Genomic DNA, 18,641 nt, shown 5'->3' on the forward strand with positions numbered 1-18,641 from the left:
GTGCGTGTGTGTTGGGACTTGAGGGGGGTGGACAAGTAGCTGAACAATGAGAACTCCCAAACAGGATCCCTCTGTTTCCTGATGCTCCTTAAACAACACACACAGACACACACACACACACACACATACACGCATACAGTCCATCTAGCTGCACAGATCCCTTTAAATGTATCACACAGCCTTTATCGGTTCTGTATGTTGTGTCTCAGAGAAACTCCCGCAGGCTCCCTTCACTAACACCAAGTGTGCATTCACGTGCCTATTTATATCCCTATAGGCAAACTCTGATCTATGGGTTTTGTTTCCACCGTAATTACACACAGCAGAGCCTCAGCTGACACGCAGTGCACTTTCAAGACAGTGTGCAAACTCAGCATATAAAACACACTCACAGAAAGCTCGCAGAGAAGCAGTCAGCAGCGTGTGCATATCAGTAAAAGCACACCTGTCCCAGCTGCTGTTTTCAAGTGAACAAGGGATAAAAAGGAACGAGCGATCTCTCTCCCCCCCCAGTTTTCCTCCAGATCCTCCCCTGCAGCCCTTGTCGTCCTCGACCCTCAACTTGTTTGTCTTTATCGTTCCCATGGTCAGTTATTGTTCCTGCTTCTTCCTTATCACACTTAACTGTGTTCTGTCTTTTTGCAAGTCTTGTAATCTCTCATCTGATGTAGTGCAGAGGTTCAAAACACAGCTAAAAAAAGTTCAATTAAAAAAAAAAACGTTTTAATGTTAATTTTAGATTTTATTTTGCAGTAGTAGTGTAACTTTCAAATGCAACTTGTGTTCTGTTGTTTCAAAAATACTTTGCAACGTCTTTGTGTTTCACTTTGTGCTGATGGGCTTCATCAAATGCTTTATTGTTTTTAGATTATGGTTTATTTGCTTTTACAATGTAATTTCTGAATCACAAAAGTTTGGTAATTTTTCTTTGCTTTGTAGCTGTCATTTTGTGGAAAGCTTTGGACATTTTATCTTTTTTCTAAATATTTTTGTTTTCATGTTTTGTGTTATTGTTTTCTTTTTTGTCTAATATGGTTTTCTGAAGAATAACATTGCTAAATTGAATCTCATTTGTTTTAGTTTTTTTCTCAATTTTTGGAAGGTAGATACTTATCAAAATATACTTTTAAGGAAAAGTCAGATTTTCAAAAGTTGAAAGGTTTGTTGAAAGCTAATCACATAAAACACATACAACATGCATTTGGAAACATTGCATGGTTTTCTCAATTTATTTTGTCATTCTTAACAGATTCAGATTTTTTCAATCGTTTTATTGTAGAAAAAAAAGTAATGTATTCTTTACACTTTTTAAATCTGTGTTTCTTACGAACAATTTGTATATTATAGAAAACAGAACATTTGCAGCAGGATTTTGAGTAAAGTTCTAACTTGGAGACAGAGGACTCACAAATTTGCAAATGAGAAATGACACATTTGAACAATCACTGACTCAAAGCAAAGCTTCCCCCTCCATCACCTGTTGCTGCACGATACTGGTCATTATGCAACAAACATCCCTTTGCTTTGTCATGCAAGACAGACACTTTAAGTCTAGTTGCAAAAACAAACTGTTTAGCTGTCAAGCTATAAGCTGAAAATCCGTGAAGGAGAAAGCTGCAGGTTGTCTACTTGGTTAGAAAACTTGACAAATTATCCGAATAACATAAACTTGTTATACTTTTGTTATTCTAAAAAGTGCCGAATGGCATGAAGAACTATTATAAAGCAGAATAACAAGTTCATCTGTAATCTCACTACATTTAGAAAATACCTATTGCTATTTGTTTTGAATTATGGTTAAATAATTATTGTTGTTGATCATGTTATTATTAATTTAGCAGTGGGAGTAATTGTTTTTTGTAAGTAAACGTAGTGAAGCTTCAATGATGCAACAAAACAGGTATGAAGATGATCCAGCTCACCCTGGAACCCTGTCAAGTTGAAGCACAGAGACAGAATAAATGATGTGTCAAGCACATTGTGGTCTTGGCTGTAAAAGGTTGAAAGAAAACCACTACGGAGACTGAACCAGAACACCATGAAGAGGGAACAATAGTGGCTTTTTGCGCAATCTCGGTAAAGTCTCTGCAGGACTGGCAAACAACAAAAATGCAAAACAGTAAGAAACTTTTCAATAGGTTCAGCTGAAGTGTTGGAGCAGCGGAGAAACAGATACCAAAGAGTTTTCTCGTAAGAAAAGAAAAAAGATTTTTGTTCTTTTTTTACTGTTATTTTTAATATCTCTTATTACATTTGAGAACTTATTTCCTAGCATGGTGCTGAATGTAAAAAGTTTGAGAGCCACTGTTTTTATCTGATGAAACACCATGCATATTGTTTCTACCTAAACTGATCAATCGTTCATCGTTCATAGTAGCTGCAGTGCCTTAAGAAACTTAGTTTTAACTCTAATTTTTTTATTTTTATTTTCAGATTTTGTGACATTACAACCACAAACAAGTCTGATCGGTAACTTTTTAAGAATTTGATAAGTAACAAAATGTGAGGAGCTGTAACCTTCATGTTTTTAACTTTCAGATCAACAGTGATAATATGAACTACCACACTCAACAACTCAAAGTCTTAGATGTAGGAGCAAAAATGTTTCTTCTTACCAATAAAAGCAGAAAATCACTCCAGGCTCTTTTGATATAATCAGACTACTCTCTCAAACAGAACACAGATCAAAAATAGTTCCATCAATGTTCAATCTCCCTCTCACTTTTTTTTATTTATTTTTATTAGTGCCCATGTATCTGCACACACTTCTTGTTTTATATGCAGTTGCTGCTTTATGTACATTTATGGCAAAACATTTAAGTAACCTTTTGATTTTATGATAATCGTTTTGTCCTCGGAGTTTGCAGATTGTGCAATGTCGGGTCCGCTTCAAGAACTTAGTGCATGCATCAGAGGTCGCAAACAAAGCCACCTTTCTTTTTCTGCCCTGCACACATGCAGTCACATAGAAAAAAATTGACTCTTCAGGTCCTTCACTTTTGCCAGCTGCCGTTAGAAGACCTTTGCTCTACAACCAACTACTGCCAAAGTTGGGGAAAAAAAGATTACAGGTAGAAGCCCCAGTCTATCTGCAGGGCCTGACTGCGGTTCGCTGAGAGATGTCAGTCTTCCAGATTGTTTTGCCTCCGTCTCCTTCTTCCTCCTCCTCCCCTGTCTTGCTTCTGCAGCTGAAGCAGCGAGTGGAGTGATACGTGGACAGCCAGTCATTAAGCTGTCAGAAGAGTCTATGGAGCAAAACTCTGCTGGCAGAGATGAATATACACATTGCACTTTAGGTATTCATCAACTGTCAGGTATACTTCTGTTTTACCAGCCATCCATATGTGAGAATCACACACATGGGCTTGACAGCAGGGAACCCAATAAAAACAGTCACATGTTTGAAAAGCACCATTTCATGACTGTAGATTAATAGTACGGAAATCAAGCTACAGAAATCTTAGTGTTTATAAAGATCTTAAGTTTTTTTGCTTTTTTTTAGCAGACAAAACTACAAGTGTGTATTGAAGTGGCAAGCCAACATTTAATGGCTTTATCAAGTTAATGTATTCTTCAGTCTAAAAACGACACACAACCGATAAGTAAATACCCACACCACCCCGGGGACGTTCGTCTTGTCTGAGCTCGTCTTCCTGTTTGGCATCCATCCACAACAAACACTTGTCTTTGACCGATGTGCGTGTGTGTATGCATGTGTGTGTGGCTTTGAACATGTTTTTTTTTTTTTTATGAGAGCAGGTGGAATTAAAGTGCATGTATAAGATTCATAGGAATGATTAAAAGAAAAAGTAGGTCTGGAGGTTTTTGAGGCAGATGCGTTCTGTCCAACAGTTCCACCAACTTCCCATGTTTTGCAAAGAGTTCACACCTGTTGGAGCTTGTAGAGGAACTGGTGGGTTAGTAAAGGGTGTGTGTGTGTAGTCATTGTGTGTGTGCGTGGGTGTCCATGTGCGTGTGCAAAAAAATAAAATATTTATAGCTGTAAAGATGCTGAGGGCAGGCGGGAGTGAACAGCTGTTTGGAGGGCGTTTAGTTTCTTTTATACATTTTATAGTACATCAGAGATTGAACGGCCCATGAAACATTTACAGGCTGTCTTGGATAAATAAATATTATTGATGGAACTTTGAGTCATCTAATTCCTTCAAAAATTGCAACACTTGCTTTTTCCAGGATATTTCTATATCCTGGAAACTTCTTTTTTGTTTCCCTCATATTCTGATCAGTAGAGTCGTCATAAGTGTGAATCACTGAAGTGTGAATTTCCTTAGCTGGATATTCCTGTTAAACAGTCACGTGTGAGAACTTACGCAAACGGTCATTAATTAATCTGATTTTACTGCTGTTGCTGTTGGAGGATTCAAGACCAAAAAAATAAGTAAAAAAACAGAACCCTGTAATTTCATCAGATTTATTAAAGTAAAAAAAATAAAAGAAATTAAATCAGCTTCTCTACACTTAACCGAACAATTTATGAACCAGAGTTTTTGTGTAATCGCCTAGGTGCTTTTAATAACTTTTACATTTAGTAATGTATTACTGTTTTATTTTCTGTGGTGCCTATGCAATGTGACACAAAGGTCCAATTTCCACCCACTATAACAAATGAAAGATAAAATAATATATATATCAATTCATTATGGGTATGAGCACTAATCTTCAAAAATCAGAAAATGACTGCCAGGAAATAATTATTATTAAAATAATGTTTATATTTACAAATAAAGCAGTAATTAAGCAAGAGTTGAAGAATGATGCTGTTGAAGAACTGCCCTCTCTACCAGTTTTGACAAACAAAACTAGTAGAGGGCAAACATTTAACTGTTAAACACAGTGGAGGATTTATGATGCTGTGGGCCTTTTCCAAAGACCTTGCAAATCTTGTTAGACCAGCAATGTAGAGGTTTTGAAATCTAGGACAGAAAAAGAGAAAATAGATAATCATGGATCTTTCATAATTATACAGACACAGAAATAGTTCAGCAAACGCAGAATCAGCCTTCCTTAGGTCATCCCAGTTTCCAAACAGTTATCTAATGTTTGAGCCTTGTGAAATGCGATAGGAGGAAAATAAGTGTTGCTAGATCAGAAAGCAATACTTTGCTTTCTGATCTAGCAGAAAGCAAAAATCGAGGTACCAATAGGTGTGTCTTATGTTATTTTTTAAAAAACAAACATTTATTTTCTATTTAGGATTTTTCTTCTATTTCATAAAAATTTTCTTCTATTTCATAAAAGTAAAAAGTTGAGTTTTTCTAGAGTTACGCTAATAAATGTAGATCACACTGTCAACACAGTAAAGATGTTGAGTTTTCATCTCTTTGGTTATTTTTGTTTGGGGAAGTTACACAAAAATCAACATAAAGTAGAAGTTTTTATATTTTTCTATCTTGAAGTAATTAAAAACACATGCTATATCAAGTTCAAGAGTTGTTTTAAGTCGTAGCTTAGACCTGTCAACACAGATTTGTAACCAGACCAGGTGAGCCTGGATGGACCACATCAGCATTGTTTCTGATTTGTTGTCCACAAATCAGAAACAATGCTTCCCCCTACTGGCCACACTTATTTCCACGCTGCATGCCCTTGAATTTCATTCTTTGGTCTGTGTTTGTAAAACCTTTCGTGACTGTGAATAATGTTGGTGCTGTTCAATGTGATCATGCCTTTGTGTTACTTTGTCTGGGTGAAGACAGTCAGGTTGAACAATTGTCCTCACGACAAGTTCTACTGGCTCTAACCGCCTCATTCAATGCTGTAAAGCAAAACCACAGAGCTGTCTTACCAAATCTCTCCCTTCTGCTGGAGGTTTCAGGTGTCTTGATGAGTTTCCTGCTACTGTGCAAAACAAGCAGATTAAATTTGAACTCAGTGGCCCTTTTATCTGTTCCAACAGCATCAGGTGTGCTCGTGTGATAAAGGGGAAGCTTGTCCTCACACGCAGCCTGCAAGGCTTTCTCTTGGAGACAACTTTTATTTTCCATCACATATAAACAAAAGTTTGTTTTATTAACCGTGTTTTGTTTACCGTCAGTCACCATAGGATGATTTTATACAGAAGGGAACAGTTCACCCTTCAGCTAGATTGAGCAAAACATGTTGCAACATCGGGTTTTTGGGTAGGTATGATGCAGGTGGTGAAAACCGCAAGTTAATTAATTAGGAAAATTAATAAGAGGAAAGGCAAGCTGGGCTTTGATTCATATTGTTCTCCTGAATACCAGTAGGTCACCAAAAAAGGTCAAAGCTGCAGTACGACCCTTTCTAGGTATGAGGGGTTTTTATGGACTGGTCTGGTCAAGGAGATTAAAATAAACTGAAGCCATAACCTCTTGTAGAGGTCAAGAAAAGGCTTGATTTCCTTTTCTCATGTGGAGAAAGGAAGAGAGGTACCTGGGAGGATATGAGGACTTGTTGGTGCAGGAGGATTTCAACAGATATGAGAAACATTGTTAATGGGATTAAAAGCAAGTAGCATGATTTTTGGGTGAATGCAGTGTGTAAAGGGAAACCAGTTAAGTTGTTGAAAGATTGAAGTAATGTGGTAAACAGATATGGCCAGCAGGAGAGTTATGTTATGTAGGTGACATTAAGCAGGCTGGGTTACTTGATTTATCTGAGCTGTGTGCTAGTCAGCAGGATTCCCAGACTCCTGAAATGACAGGAGGAGGAAACACTGGAAATGTCAATATTAATAAAGAAGCTTTCGGCTTTGGAAAGAGTTTCCTTTGAACCTGGGAGGAGAACCTCACTTTTATCCCCATTTTAAATGGGGAAGCTTAGGAGGATTCAACACTTAATCCTAATTAAACATTGAGGAGGAGGAGTGCGTGGGAGAAAAGGACGGTAAGGTAGAGTTGAATGTCATTTTAGGTAGCAGTGAAAAATTATATTTACCTCACAGAACATGGGGAAGGAGACTCATAAAACCAAATATTTACATTAATTTGGATTAAAATGTTCCTTTTTTGAGTCAATTGGGATAAGCCAAAAATATTTCTATTCTTTATTCATATTCAGAATAAAGGATATTGGGAATGTATGTTCAAACACTTTGATTTCTAAGCTTTTTATAGGTAATTTCAAAACTTGCAATCAAACTGGGGGCACACCTGTGGATGACCTTTTTGGCAGAAGCTCAAACATTGTGATTTTCCCACAATGTGGGATTGTGAAAAACAGGTGGCCACCATGTTGTCAGGATGCTGTGCTGCAGAAGAAACGTGTGCACTTCACAAAACTGGTCACAATGTCCCAAAGAGTACAACCAAATTAGTTACAAAGTAGCTTTTGGACAAAAAGTAAATAGTGCCAATCAGGAAGCTCTGATCTTAAAATATGTGGTAAAACCTGAAAAAACTGTGGGTGAGCAAAGTGGCCTACAACTCGACTTAGCTGCATCAATTGCATCAAAACTGAGCAAGTTTTCAGCAAATAAAAGAATTTAGTTGAAGTAAGTTTCAACTCAAATCACAAAGTTTAAACAGCAATTCTACCAGATGGTGTGAAAATGTGTAAACCTCATGTAAGTAGAAAAAAAAAAGTATTTTTCTCTAATTACGGCATTGTGTACAAAATGGGTAACCATAATTGGCTGAAACCAGGTAGTTTTATCTGTTTAAATGTGAAACAATGAGAAAAGACAATGTGTCTTTACAGAAAATAAACACATTCTTGCAGATCACATATTTTTAATATTTGTGATGATGTTAAAGGGAGGCATATGACTTAATATGTAAACCAAATTTCTATGAACAATAAAGTTTTTATCTTCTCTATATAAAATGTTTGATAAGCAAGAGGGGACTGAGGACAGAACTTAAGTGAACACAGATTATATTATGGATATTTCTCAGAAAAGGATTTATGACTTACATCTGTGCACAAAGCACAGAGGCTAAGAAGATCAGTAATTTATTGAGGGCTATGGCTTGAAAATATTGACATTGTGTTGCAGTTTTCAGTCTTTTATTGTTTTTCTCATAACAACATGGAAGCAATCTGCCAGACAGGCAATTTTAAAATTCTGAATGCTACAATCTAAAGCCATTCGAGTGCTGTGCTGGCGTACAACAATAGGTAATCCATTCAAAACAGAAGGACACGTGAGGACAGATTCATGAGGATCCAAGAGAAACACAGGAGACAGAAATATACATCAAACAATGAGACAAAATACAACAATTTGACACTCCAGTCTTAAACTCCAGCTCTCGACGGACGGTGACCTGCAAATCTTAGATGTCTCTCTACTTCAGCACACATGGCTAATAATAGCAGTGAGTAGCCCATAAGAAAAGGGACAAATCTAAAAGTTGCAGAACTCTGACCTTTAAGAGGATGATGTAGACTGACAAGATGTTAAAGGACCACACTGACAAAGAGCTATAGAGTTTTTACAAGACTTACAAAATATTGTAACAAAAAAAATTTCCAAATTAAAATAGTTGATTGAGACAAAAATATCAGCAACGTAAATCTAAACAAAGAAAAAAGTATGTGTAGAGAAAGACACCTAAAATTAATTTTAAAAAATGCCCAAAATGAAGAGAGCTGAAATTGCACCACAAAGTGACCACACCAGATATAAAACCTTCAAAACCAGAACAACACACTGTTCAAAGTGAGAGATGTGCAATACATCTGTACGATAAGCACATAATCCGCTCCAATCTGTGTACATAATTTTATTGTAATAGTATCTCTTTCAGCTGCAGGAGACGGGATTCATGAAGAATATCAAAGTTAAAGCCAGAGCTCACATGCATCCATCTTACACCCATATTGATCATTAAAATACAGTCTGAGCCAGTCAGTTTGAAAATAGAATTAAAATATTGCTGCAAAAGAGACTTGCTTGCTCATTGACCAAACACACCTTTAGATTATTTTTGTAATCAAATAAGTAATGTAATACAGAGAAAACAAATACATTTTATTTGATGAAAGTTAAACAACTGAAGTCTTCAGCTGGTTAAGCCCCTCGTTATTATACTTTAAATATGTAATCTTTATTATGTATGTGCAAATGACTCATAGTTCCAAGCTGAACAATTAACAAGTTTGTGAAAAATCAAAAATCCAAAGTATTTTCATATGTTTAAAAGTCAAGCAGAATAAAGAGAACATCACTCATTCAGAGCATCCTTCATTTTGATTTCTGTGGAAATTTGAAAACACAAAGGCAGCCTTGAGCATTATAGTGCAGCTTCTCAAGATCTTTTGAAATGCAAAAACGGAGAGAAAAAGGGTGTTTTTTTTCAGATATTGACATGTGTGCTTCCGGCAAAGGCAACTCCTAATATTCACATTTATCTAATCCTGGTGAATTCACATTGACATTTCTTAAGCTGCGTAAAAAAACGAAGGTAGAAAATTAGACATACAGCATATCAGGTGTCTTCACAAGGTGACAGTCAAATATCTGCATAAGGAAGCGAAGTTACACGTACATGCAACTTTTGCTGTCCATTGAGTCTGGGACGAAAAAACAGAGAGCAAGCTGTATTTTTCTGTGTGAGAGTTTTAAAGTATGATAAAGGAGTTTGACTCACCCTGTTAACAGATTTATGCATAGTCTAACACCACTTCAACCACAATGTCCATTAGATTTAGTTTTTTTTCGTTTAGGAAATAAGAAGCAAAAGAGATAAATTGTGTTTTTTAAGTCTAAAGGTAAGAGAACATCAAATATTTATTGTCTACTTCAAAAATTGCACTGAAATACCATTTTTCATATATTTGCAGGGATAGAAGTTACAAGGTAAGTTAACAGATATCGTGAAGGGCATGAATGTCATCCCGTTTGCTGCTTTATTGATTTAGTTAATTTTTTTTTTGCAGGCAAGAATAAGAAGACAACGCTGAAGCTCTATTATACCATGTATAGAACACTGTTATCCATTCTAACACCAGCCCTGCTAAAAAAAAAATAACAGTGTTGAACTGTTCTTTGAAAATTTCAGTCGAAATTGAAGGTGTCAGTTTTAGAGCAGGAGCTTCTGACATTCATGCTCATGATGACTGTATGTTAGCTTACTGGACATAACCATATTTGACCAGATAGAATAAATTATTTTTAGCTCTACAGGTTGGACGAACTGGATTTTAATGACTTGCACCAAGCACTGTTTATCTACTTGAACTTTTTTACTCGTGTTTCAATGGTTACCCTGCGTGGCGGAGGCTCCTCGATGCTCCGGTTGGCGACAAGGTCTTGCAGCTGTAGCGCTCCTCCGCCTATGAAACAAAAAGCTGGACAAACTGGAGCAGAGCAATCCACGTGCCCCTCCCACAGCATACGCAGGGAGTGGGCATCATAAAAGGCAACCTGGCCTTTGTCACAGTCCAGACAGACTCCAAGTCGTGGAGGTAGGGGAGCAGTGTGGGAGTGAGGCTTGTTGCTATAGTTGCTGCTTTGAGAGTGCAATGCTGCCTGGCTGTGGCTCTCGCTCTGGCTGTGAGAGGGAACATGTTCTTTGGGGAGTAGGATCTTACCCATGCCCACGGTGAGGAAGCAGAAGGGAGGGGAGTCCTGGCCGTCTTCTGCATCGCTGTCATGGCCACTGTCTGGATCACAACTGGTAGAGGGGAGATCACCATCAGGATGGGCGAGAAAGAAGTAAGAAGAATTGGGAGACTGATCAAACTTTGCTACAGTATCACTTTTTTAGTCCTTTTAAAATACAATTCAATGTAGTTATTCTCTTTTTAGAATGCGTACATACACATCCTCCGCCTAAAAAGGAAAACATGAAAAATGGCACCATCACACATTATGTTACTCTAACTGAGACCTTTGTTTGGTTCTGAGAACTGCTAAAAGTAGAAGAGGAAGCAGGAATTTTGGTTGTCTACTCCTCCAGAGTTCCTATACATTTAATGTCAAAGTTTTATACTTTTTCACACTCAATTACTCACATTTTTATGGAAGGGTGGGTAGACAAAGGAACTTCTGTCTATGTCTATGTGCTGCCATCTAGTGGGCATGAGAACTTAAATAAATAAATGCTTCATTTTAGTCTGGAAATTATTCATCTGATTTGGCATCTACAATGCAACAAATCTGACTGAGATTTTATGTGATAGAACAACAGAAAGTAGAGCATATTTGTGAAGCAGAAGAAAATCAATTGTTTTGATTTGTAAAACAATAGTTGTTTTTTTTTAATATCTGTGAATGAAGTTTAATTTATTCTTAATCAATTACAATCAGAGATGATCAGCTTACAAAAAATTAGTCCAAATGTGTCTAGATACATTTCACATGTTCTATGAAGACCTGAGAGAGTTGTAAGAGAACTATAGTGAACAGATATCATTATGAAGACTAAGTAACACAGCGACAGGATCTTGGTCAGGATGGAAAAGATAGAATGAGCTAAAGCACAATGATGACGTTATTGTAAAATATTAAGTCAGATGTTGTTATCAGTTACTCAGTACTTAAGTAGCAATTTACCAAATACTTTTTTTACTCTTCCTTAAGAAATTTCTTGCACAGCTGCTTTATAGTTTTACTTGCATAGAAATATTCTAAAGTAGTGTTTTTCTTATTTGAGTACAACTTCTGGGTAACCTCTGGATCTGACTGACCTCCAGCACTTTAGCACAGGAGAATGGCCAAAGCTGGTAGTTGCGTAGCCCAAAAGGTGGCTCCACATTATTTTTTTGACTCACTGAGGCTAAGTACAAATACACAGCATATTTTTCAGATTTCAATATGAAAGAAGAGTATTAAAACTGCAGGATTTCGTTCAACTTTAAAGTGATGCATTTAATTTGACAGATTTTAATCTGATTATCATGCATGAGTTAAGTGACTGCATTTCTGAGACAGCGATGTGGATCTGGTAAAAATGAAACGTTTACCGTGGGCTCGCCATGTCCTGAGGGAGATGGAACCACTCTTGTAGTTTAGCCTCCTGTCCAACACCTACCTGAAAATGAGAGAAGAAAGATATCACAAGAAGTCTGACAAAATATGATACACTTACACATTTAACATGAAATCACTCTCGAGACATCTTTTTCACCTTCACCAAGTAGGACCCAGGCTCCACAGAGCACGCCCAGTAGTGTCTGCCATGAGTGACGGCCAAGTCGGCCACAAGGAGGTCAGAGGTTAAGTGACAAGAGGTGAGAGCGCGGTCAGCAGCTTGGAGAAGGGAGAGGCCAGGCACACTCCGGGCATAGGTCTGGCCTTTACCTAGCGCCAAACGGTCAGCATGTAAACCCCAACGAGAGTCCAAGGAGAAACTCAAAACTGGACGGACAGAAAAAAAAGAGGTGAACCAGGAAAAAGGTGAAAAAAAGGAGAAAAGTAAGATAAACAAGTAAGAAATTACAGGACTTCAGACAAACTATGAGAAGTATTAGTTACAAGTAACTGGAAAAAAAGATCAGGAGAAGAGCACATATTTGATTTGGAAAACTTTGCTAGACAACAACAGAAATAAAGCAAACACTGACTCTGTGCATAATGTTTCAAAATATAAAATGAAGGAGTAAATGTTTCACGAAGTGATGAATATATTAAGAGAGAAAATCTCTTAAGCACTAACAGATATTTGAAAGTGCATCACGACAGACCTGCAGCATGAGAGACAGAAGCAGAGATGTTATGACGGGGATGACACTGGAATGCAGAGCAAAAAAGGAAGTCTTTGTGCAGAAACTAAAAAAGTAGGAATGGAAGAAATGAAGGAATGAGAGAAAAGAAAATATCAAGGATTAGTCAGGTAAGTGAAGCATGGCAACAGTCTAAAACATTTTTGTGGGAATCAAAATACATCAGCCTCTAATCCACACGGATGTTGCACAAAGTCTAATATAACATCAACATTTTTCTAAACCCGGATTTTTACTCATTTTTGAATAGAAAGTAAAAAAAATGAATGACATATGCAACTGCACTTATCAGGATTTAAGTTTGGAACCTGCTAAAATCAGAAACAAAGAAAACCAACAAGCATCTTAGCAGATGTTCTCATTGGGAAACAAATACCAGATCCTGTGTACACATCTGACCTGGTGCAGGTGGCGTGTGGAGGTAAACCTCTTCACTGTAGTCTCCAAACCCAGCCTTGTTGCAGCCCCTCACTCTAAGAACGTACACGCTGTCCATCTGCACCCGGTCTACCACGGCGCTGGTCCCCTTCACCTCATTCAGACGCAGCCACGGTGTCGAAGAGTTCGGGGAGCTGATGCCGCCCCACGTGGCACCTGCTCGTCTCTGGTATTCCACAGAAAAGTGCCACGCCGGGGCCGAGTCCTGAGGCAGGCGCCAGCATAAAAATAGCTGGTCATAAGCTAATGTTTTCTGAGTGTCGATGACTGGAGCCTGAGGGGCTGTTGAGGAGAGAAAAGAGACTAAGATCATGTTGTTCTTTTTCACCTTTTTAATAGAATTTTAGGGGCAAAATAGATGGGAGCCCACCTTGGATGAATTGCAAGCTGTTGATGAGCTTGACCTCTTTGGATGCATCAAGGTGAAAGCGTCTAAAGGAGGTGTCAACAGCAAGAGAGAAACACTGCAGGTTTTCTATGGCTTTAATCAACCTTAGGAGACAAAACAGAAAAGAAACAAAAAGAGATAGTCACATTAACAAACAAATAACTTCTACTGAGCTCCTGGTTCACCTAAATAAACGTGCGCTAACCTGCTGTGTGTTACTCTTGCGGCTTGCACAAAGCAGGGAGCGTCTGTGTCTTTGAGCAGCTCGTGGGTGAATGCCATCAGACCTGCCTGCTCCATCAGTCCCTGTTTCTCAAAGACCTGGACGTTCAGAGCCTCCTGTCTTCTGCTCCGGGATTCCTCCAAGGCAATGGCGAGAGTCCCCTGACGCTCGGCGACGGCTGTTCCAAGCTCTCGGATGCAGTGAGTCAGCTGGTGCAGAGCCACACTGCTGTTAGCCTGCAGAGAAGCACAGGAAAAGTACCATAAGTAGACAGGATTAACCGAGATCACAGAAACCTTTGCTCCTCATTATGCTTGCTGTTTCTAAACATACAGAAACTTCCATGCTTATTGGCGTTATTAATAATTTGTAGAACTTCTATTTGCATTTTAGCTTTCTCTTCTGCTATCGCATTATTCAATATGGGAGCAGATAGAGAGAGTTCTCGTCGACCAGCCTCTCTCGACTGTTAAGGCTCCTCTGTACTCTCTTATGTTCTCTTTACTTTGGATTACGATTTTTTATATGAATTTTGTCCTCAGGAGCCATGGAGGACTGATTTTATTTATGATTCATGATTTAATCATATATTTTAGATCATTAGCACGTAAAAAGATCTTATGAGGGCCCATTGTTCAGTTATTTTCTGGCAGAGTGCAAGAAAATAACTTGCAGTCTGCCAGAAAATAACCTTAAGCAAATTTAAAATAGAGACAGTTTTGGGAGGTGTAAACAATGGCTTAATGTTGAGTAGTTGTTGGTTTTAAAAAGCAAGAACATTTCTGAAGGAATTTCAGTGGTGAGTTAAACTGAGACCTCCATCTGTTTGATGGCAGCCTCCAGCTGAGCGATCTGACTCTGAATCGTCTCCTGATTGGCCAGGATGAAGTTGACTTCCTTGCTAATCTTGTCCTGTAAAACCAAAATAAACCTTGTGATAGTGGCAAGATGGTAACACACACACACACACAAAAACTTAAACAAGGTTAAAGACTCACCTTGAGGGCCTGATAAGCTTGTGCTATGGGTAAAACTTTGTGTCCATGATGAACCCGACGGAGTTTACACAGCTGGCACAGCAACCGCTGGCAGTTACGGCAGTACCACTGCAGCCTCTCCTGCTCATGCTCTGTGCATGTTAAAACCTAGAATCCAAAAATGGGTTTAAAAGCATCAGACATGAGAAATGCAGCCACTGCAAACTGGACTGAAGAAAAAAAAAAGAGAGAGATGAACCTTTGGTCTGAAGTTGTTAGTGGGTAGAATGTGTTCATGCTGAGCTCTTGGAGTTCCCCAGGGATGGTAGAGTTTGAAACATTCATTGCAGAAGTTTGACTTGCAGTCGGCACATCCTTTAGTGGCCTCCAGAGACTGGGGAGGCTTACAGAAGCCACACATAATCGCTACGCTGCCCAGACTTATTGTGTGTCTGTACCTAAACACAAACAATGAGGTCATGACAAAATTCAGGAAAAAAAATCAGCACAACTGGAGAAAGACTGATCTCATGTGAGAGTGTCCTGCTTTCTTTTTAGTTTGGCAAATCACTATTTTAACTAGCTGACCTAGATTCATCGACAGCACTCGCCACGTTAATGCAGTAAAACATGCAGCATCGCAGTTTGTGGCTTGATGAGGCGTGAGCAGCTGCAGTCTTCAACGGCAGCCCACGAATCAGCTGACCTCCATGACATTCTCATTCAAACTAACTAAAAGCTGATGACCCTGATTAAATAAAATGGGTATTAGAAAAAACATTTTACTTCACAGTTATCCCTAAAAGTTTACAAGTAATGGCATAACTGCAAGTTTTATGGTCTGTTGTCCCACAGAGCACTGCAGTTTTTAAGCTTTCACTGCAAAGTGCTCTTTGACTTAGCCTTTGATCAGGACTAAAGGAGCAATTCATTATTTAAACTCCTTCCAGCAAATGATTTCCTGTCTCGTTTGTACAGCAGTATTGCCTCAGATGGTTGCTCATTGACCTACCTTGTTGCTTATGAATGTTGTTTAAAGTTAAAACAACAACCTTTAGTGCTTTCCAAAAATACACATATGTTTTTTCACCTTGCTACCACAAAAGTCTGCATACTCTTTCATAGAAATTCTGGAGAATATTAGTGATATCTATTTAAAAACTGCAAATGATTTGCCTTTCACATTTTTCCATTGTCTTACAATCACCAAATCGAACCCCAAAGATGCATTGAAATGTGCAGCTCCAATGTGATAAGATGTGACGAGGTGAAAGAGGGATGAATTCTTTTCCAAGGTTATGTTTTTGAAGCTTTTGTGCATGCAAACCTCTCGACGATGCGCTCCAGAGTGAGATTACGGAAGCAGTCAGTGAGTCCTCTGTCCCCGAGCTCCACGTCCTGCTGACAGGAAGGACAGGGGAACAGCATGGGGGGAGGGGCTGCTTCCCTCCGCCTTCTCCCTGGGTATGTCCCACATACTGGGAGGGGGAAAACAGGTATACAGGAGATGAAAGAAAAAGACAGACATCCAGAGAGGAAACGCGAAAGGGAGAATGGCTATAAGGCTGACAAGTAACAAGCTTGCAGAATTCTAGGAATAGATCATTTTCACAGTGGAAATCCTTTATTGCAGTCTCCATGTTCTTTTCTCTAAACTGAATGAATAAATCATGAGTTGAATATATAATGTTCAATGGAACAACAACCAAAACATCCTAATGCATCATCATCTATGCATTTTTACATAACATTTCACTCTCCCCTCACTCAGATGCTAATATCGCTTGCTTACATGAGCCAAGCTTCCTTCTAAACTCTGTAAGATCCTCTACACAAACACAGACATTAAGAAATGGTCTCCTGTACCTGTTCTGAAGACCCGCTCCAGGTGGTCAGGGGTCCTGGGTACGGGTCGGCGTGCTTGCCGTGGAGAGCGAGAGTTGGGCGTGGAGGCTGGTGAGATGGGCTCCGCAGGGAGATCCGGGGGAGGATAACCTCTCTGCACCAGCATCTCCGCTGCACACAGCAGACACACGCTGTGCTGGCACGGGAGCAGAATGGGCTGCTTCACCATCTCGTCGCACACTGGGCAATGCAACTCCTGCTCCATGCTCTTCATGTTGGACTGGAGAGGGAAGGGGAGGAAAGAGAATAGCATGGGAAAGGTTCACTGAGAAAAGGTTCTGGTTTAGAAACGGCTGAGTCGAGCCACAAATAAACTGTGAACAACATGTGGTGAGACGTGAGAAAGGATGAATAGAATAGAGGAAAATTAAGACACAAATAAATAAAGAATGATGGATGCAGCAGGAGAACAAGACTAGGAAAGAAGGGAAGAATGAATGATGGAGAAGAAAGGAACCAAGAATGAATGACACAAGGGAGAAATGCATGATAGAAAGACACAATGAAGAAAGAAAGAAATCAAAACAGAAAGGAGGACAGATAATAACAAAGGAAGGATGACATTTACACAATGCAATGTGGAATAGTTCACTATTTTCTTTCTCCATCCTTATGAAGATCTAAACAACTGTAGCAGTAAATGGCAGACAGATTGAATACAACTGCCCCAATATTCTTGCTCCTTAATGGGGAAAGGAGACGGTGCTTTATTTTATGCATTGTTTAGAATAAACAAAGCAAAAAATAAGCAAATAAGTGTATTTTGTCAGTCTATGGTGCTTGGATATTCTTGAAGAAAAAAATAAAGCCATCTAGCAATTCTTCAGGTCACCAATTTTTCAAAAAACTTAAAGGGACCAAAGTGTCAAGTTCTTGACGTTGAATATTTCCATCGACAGTAAGCAGGAGAAATAAATGAACGGACACTAAAATATGACTACTAATTTTAAAATTATGAGGATGTTTCTCTTCGTGACTACAGATAGTCAGCTCCTGAATGCTTAAAATTTCAAATTGGCTTGAAATCTTCAACCTTCTCAATCAAATTAAACTCATTATATGCAAATTGGCAGTCTTGAAATGTTTGTCAGAAGTCCATTTTGCCAGGGATGTTCCCTGCTGGCCTGAGGTCATAAATTTCACTTCACGTTTTCCTCGGGCTGGCTCTGGAGCAGAGCAAAATATTCCACATTTATGGAAATGATCCCATGCAAATTAATCCTCCAGCCGCAAATTGGCTTAAAATATCTGTTAATTGTTTGGTAAGCGAAGGTACAGATTGCTTAGAAATGGAAAGCCTGGTTAATTTGGGTTCTCTGGTACTGGTCCCTTTTTCCTGCTACTGCAGCTGCAAAGCGCAGCTTCCCGTTCCTATGACAACGCGCATCATCTCTTCCTTCTCGCTGCGTGCGGCCCAGAGCCTTTCATGCTACTTGCCAACATATTCAGCACATTATAACCATCAAACACCAACCCAATCGCCAGCTGGGTTTGGATTTTCCGTACGTTCTGCCAGTGCTACCACGTTTCTGACAAAACACCAGCGATTTTACGTTTGGTTGCTGATACAAAAGCAATAAAAAATATGTCAAAAAGAGAAATGCCCCACATTCCGTTAATGCAGCAGCCTTTCAGTCCTGCCAATTGTTCGAGAGGTAAACTGAAAGTGCAGGTCGAAAGGGTATTAAGGCCCTGTGTAAAATGTAATTAAACTGCACAGGTAGCTACTATTGCTAACAAAATTAGCGTCACACTCACACTGATGCGAACGAGCGCGTCCATGATTGAGGTGAAGGTTTCTAACTCCGCTTCTGCCATGCTGCTTCGGAATGAAGCGTCTCTGCGGTAAAAAATAAAAAATAAAAATAATAATAAAATTAAAAAATAATAAACCCGTTTTCCAGGAAAAAACACCGACAGGTTGTCCTGGCTACTCCGCCGGTGACGCACAGTCCAGGCCTTTAACGGAGCGTCACCGCCACAATGTTGTGCTTTCCTCGCCGAGTCCCTGGTGTGTGTGTGTGTGTTTGTGTGTGTGTGTGGGGGGGGGGAAGGGGGG

At 39.1% G+C, this 18,641-nt stretch overlaps 1 protein-coding gene across 2 annotated transcripts; it reads right to left on the bottom strand.

Moving 5' to 3' along the window:
- Window positions 1–9,869: 9,869 nt before the first annotated feature.
- On the bottom strand, window positions 9,870–18,575 carry trim46a (tripartite motif containing 46a). Of its 2 annotated transcripts, XM_055048082.1 has the most exons (13): window positions 18,501–18,551; window positions 18,341–18,422; window positions 16,544–16,802; window positions 16,005–16,155; window positions 14,937–15,135; window positions 14,699–14,845; window positions 14,517–14,612; window positions 13,683–13,936; window positions 13,460–13,581; window positions 13,051–13,371; window positions 12,057–12,286; window positions 11,893–11,960; window positions 9,870–10,601 (listed from the first exon to the last, which is right to left on the bottom strand). In XM_055048082.1, the coding sequence occupies exons 2-13, from the start codon at window positions 18,398–18,400 to the stop codon at window positions 10,157–10,159; spliced, it is 2,352 nt and encodes a 783-aa protein (XP_054904057.1). In that variant the 5' UTR covers window positions 18,401–18,422; window positions 18,501–18,551; the 3' UTR covers window positions 9,870–10,156. The 2 variants fall into 2 exon arrangements, with proteins under 2 accessions (XP_054904057.1, XP_054904058.1); XM_055048083.1 differs by lacking the exons at window positions 9,870–10,601; window positions 11,893–11,960 and adding an exon at window positions 12,613–12,697 and having other exon boundaries at window positions 12,205–12,286; window positions 18,341–18,575.
- Between the last annotated feature and the right edge of the window lie 66 nt (window positions 18,576–18,641).

Source organism: Poeciliopsis prolifica, unplaced genomic scaffold (assembly GCF_027474105.1).
Source record: "Poeciliopsis prolifica strain line A6 unplaced genomic scaffold, Auburn_PproV2 SCAFFOLD026, whole genome shotgun sequence".
Classification (NCBI taxonomy): Eukaryota; Metazoa; Chordata; class Actinopteri; order Cyprinodontiformes; family Poeciliidae; genus Poeciliopsis; species Poeciliopsis prolifica.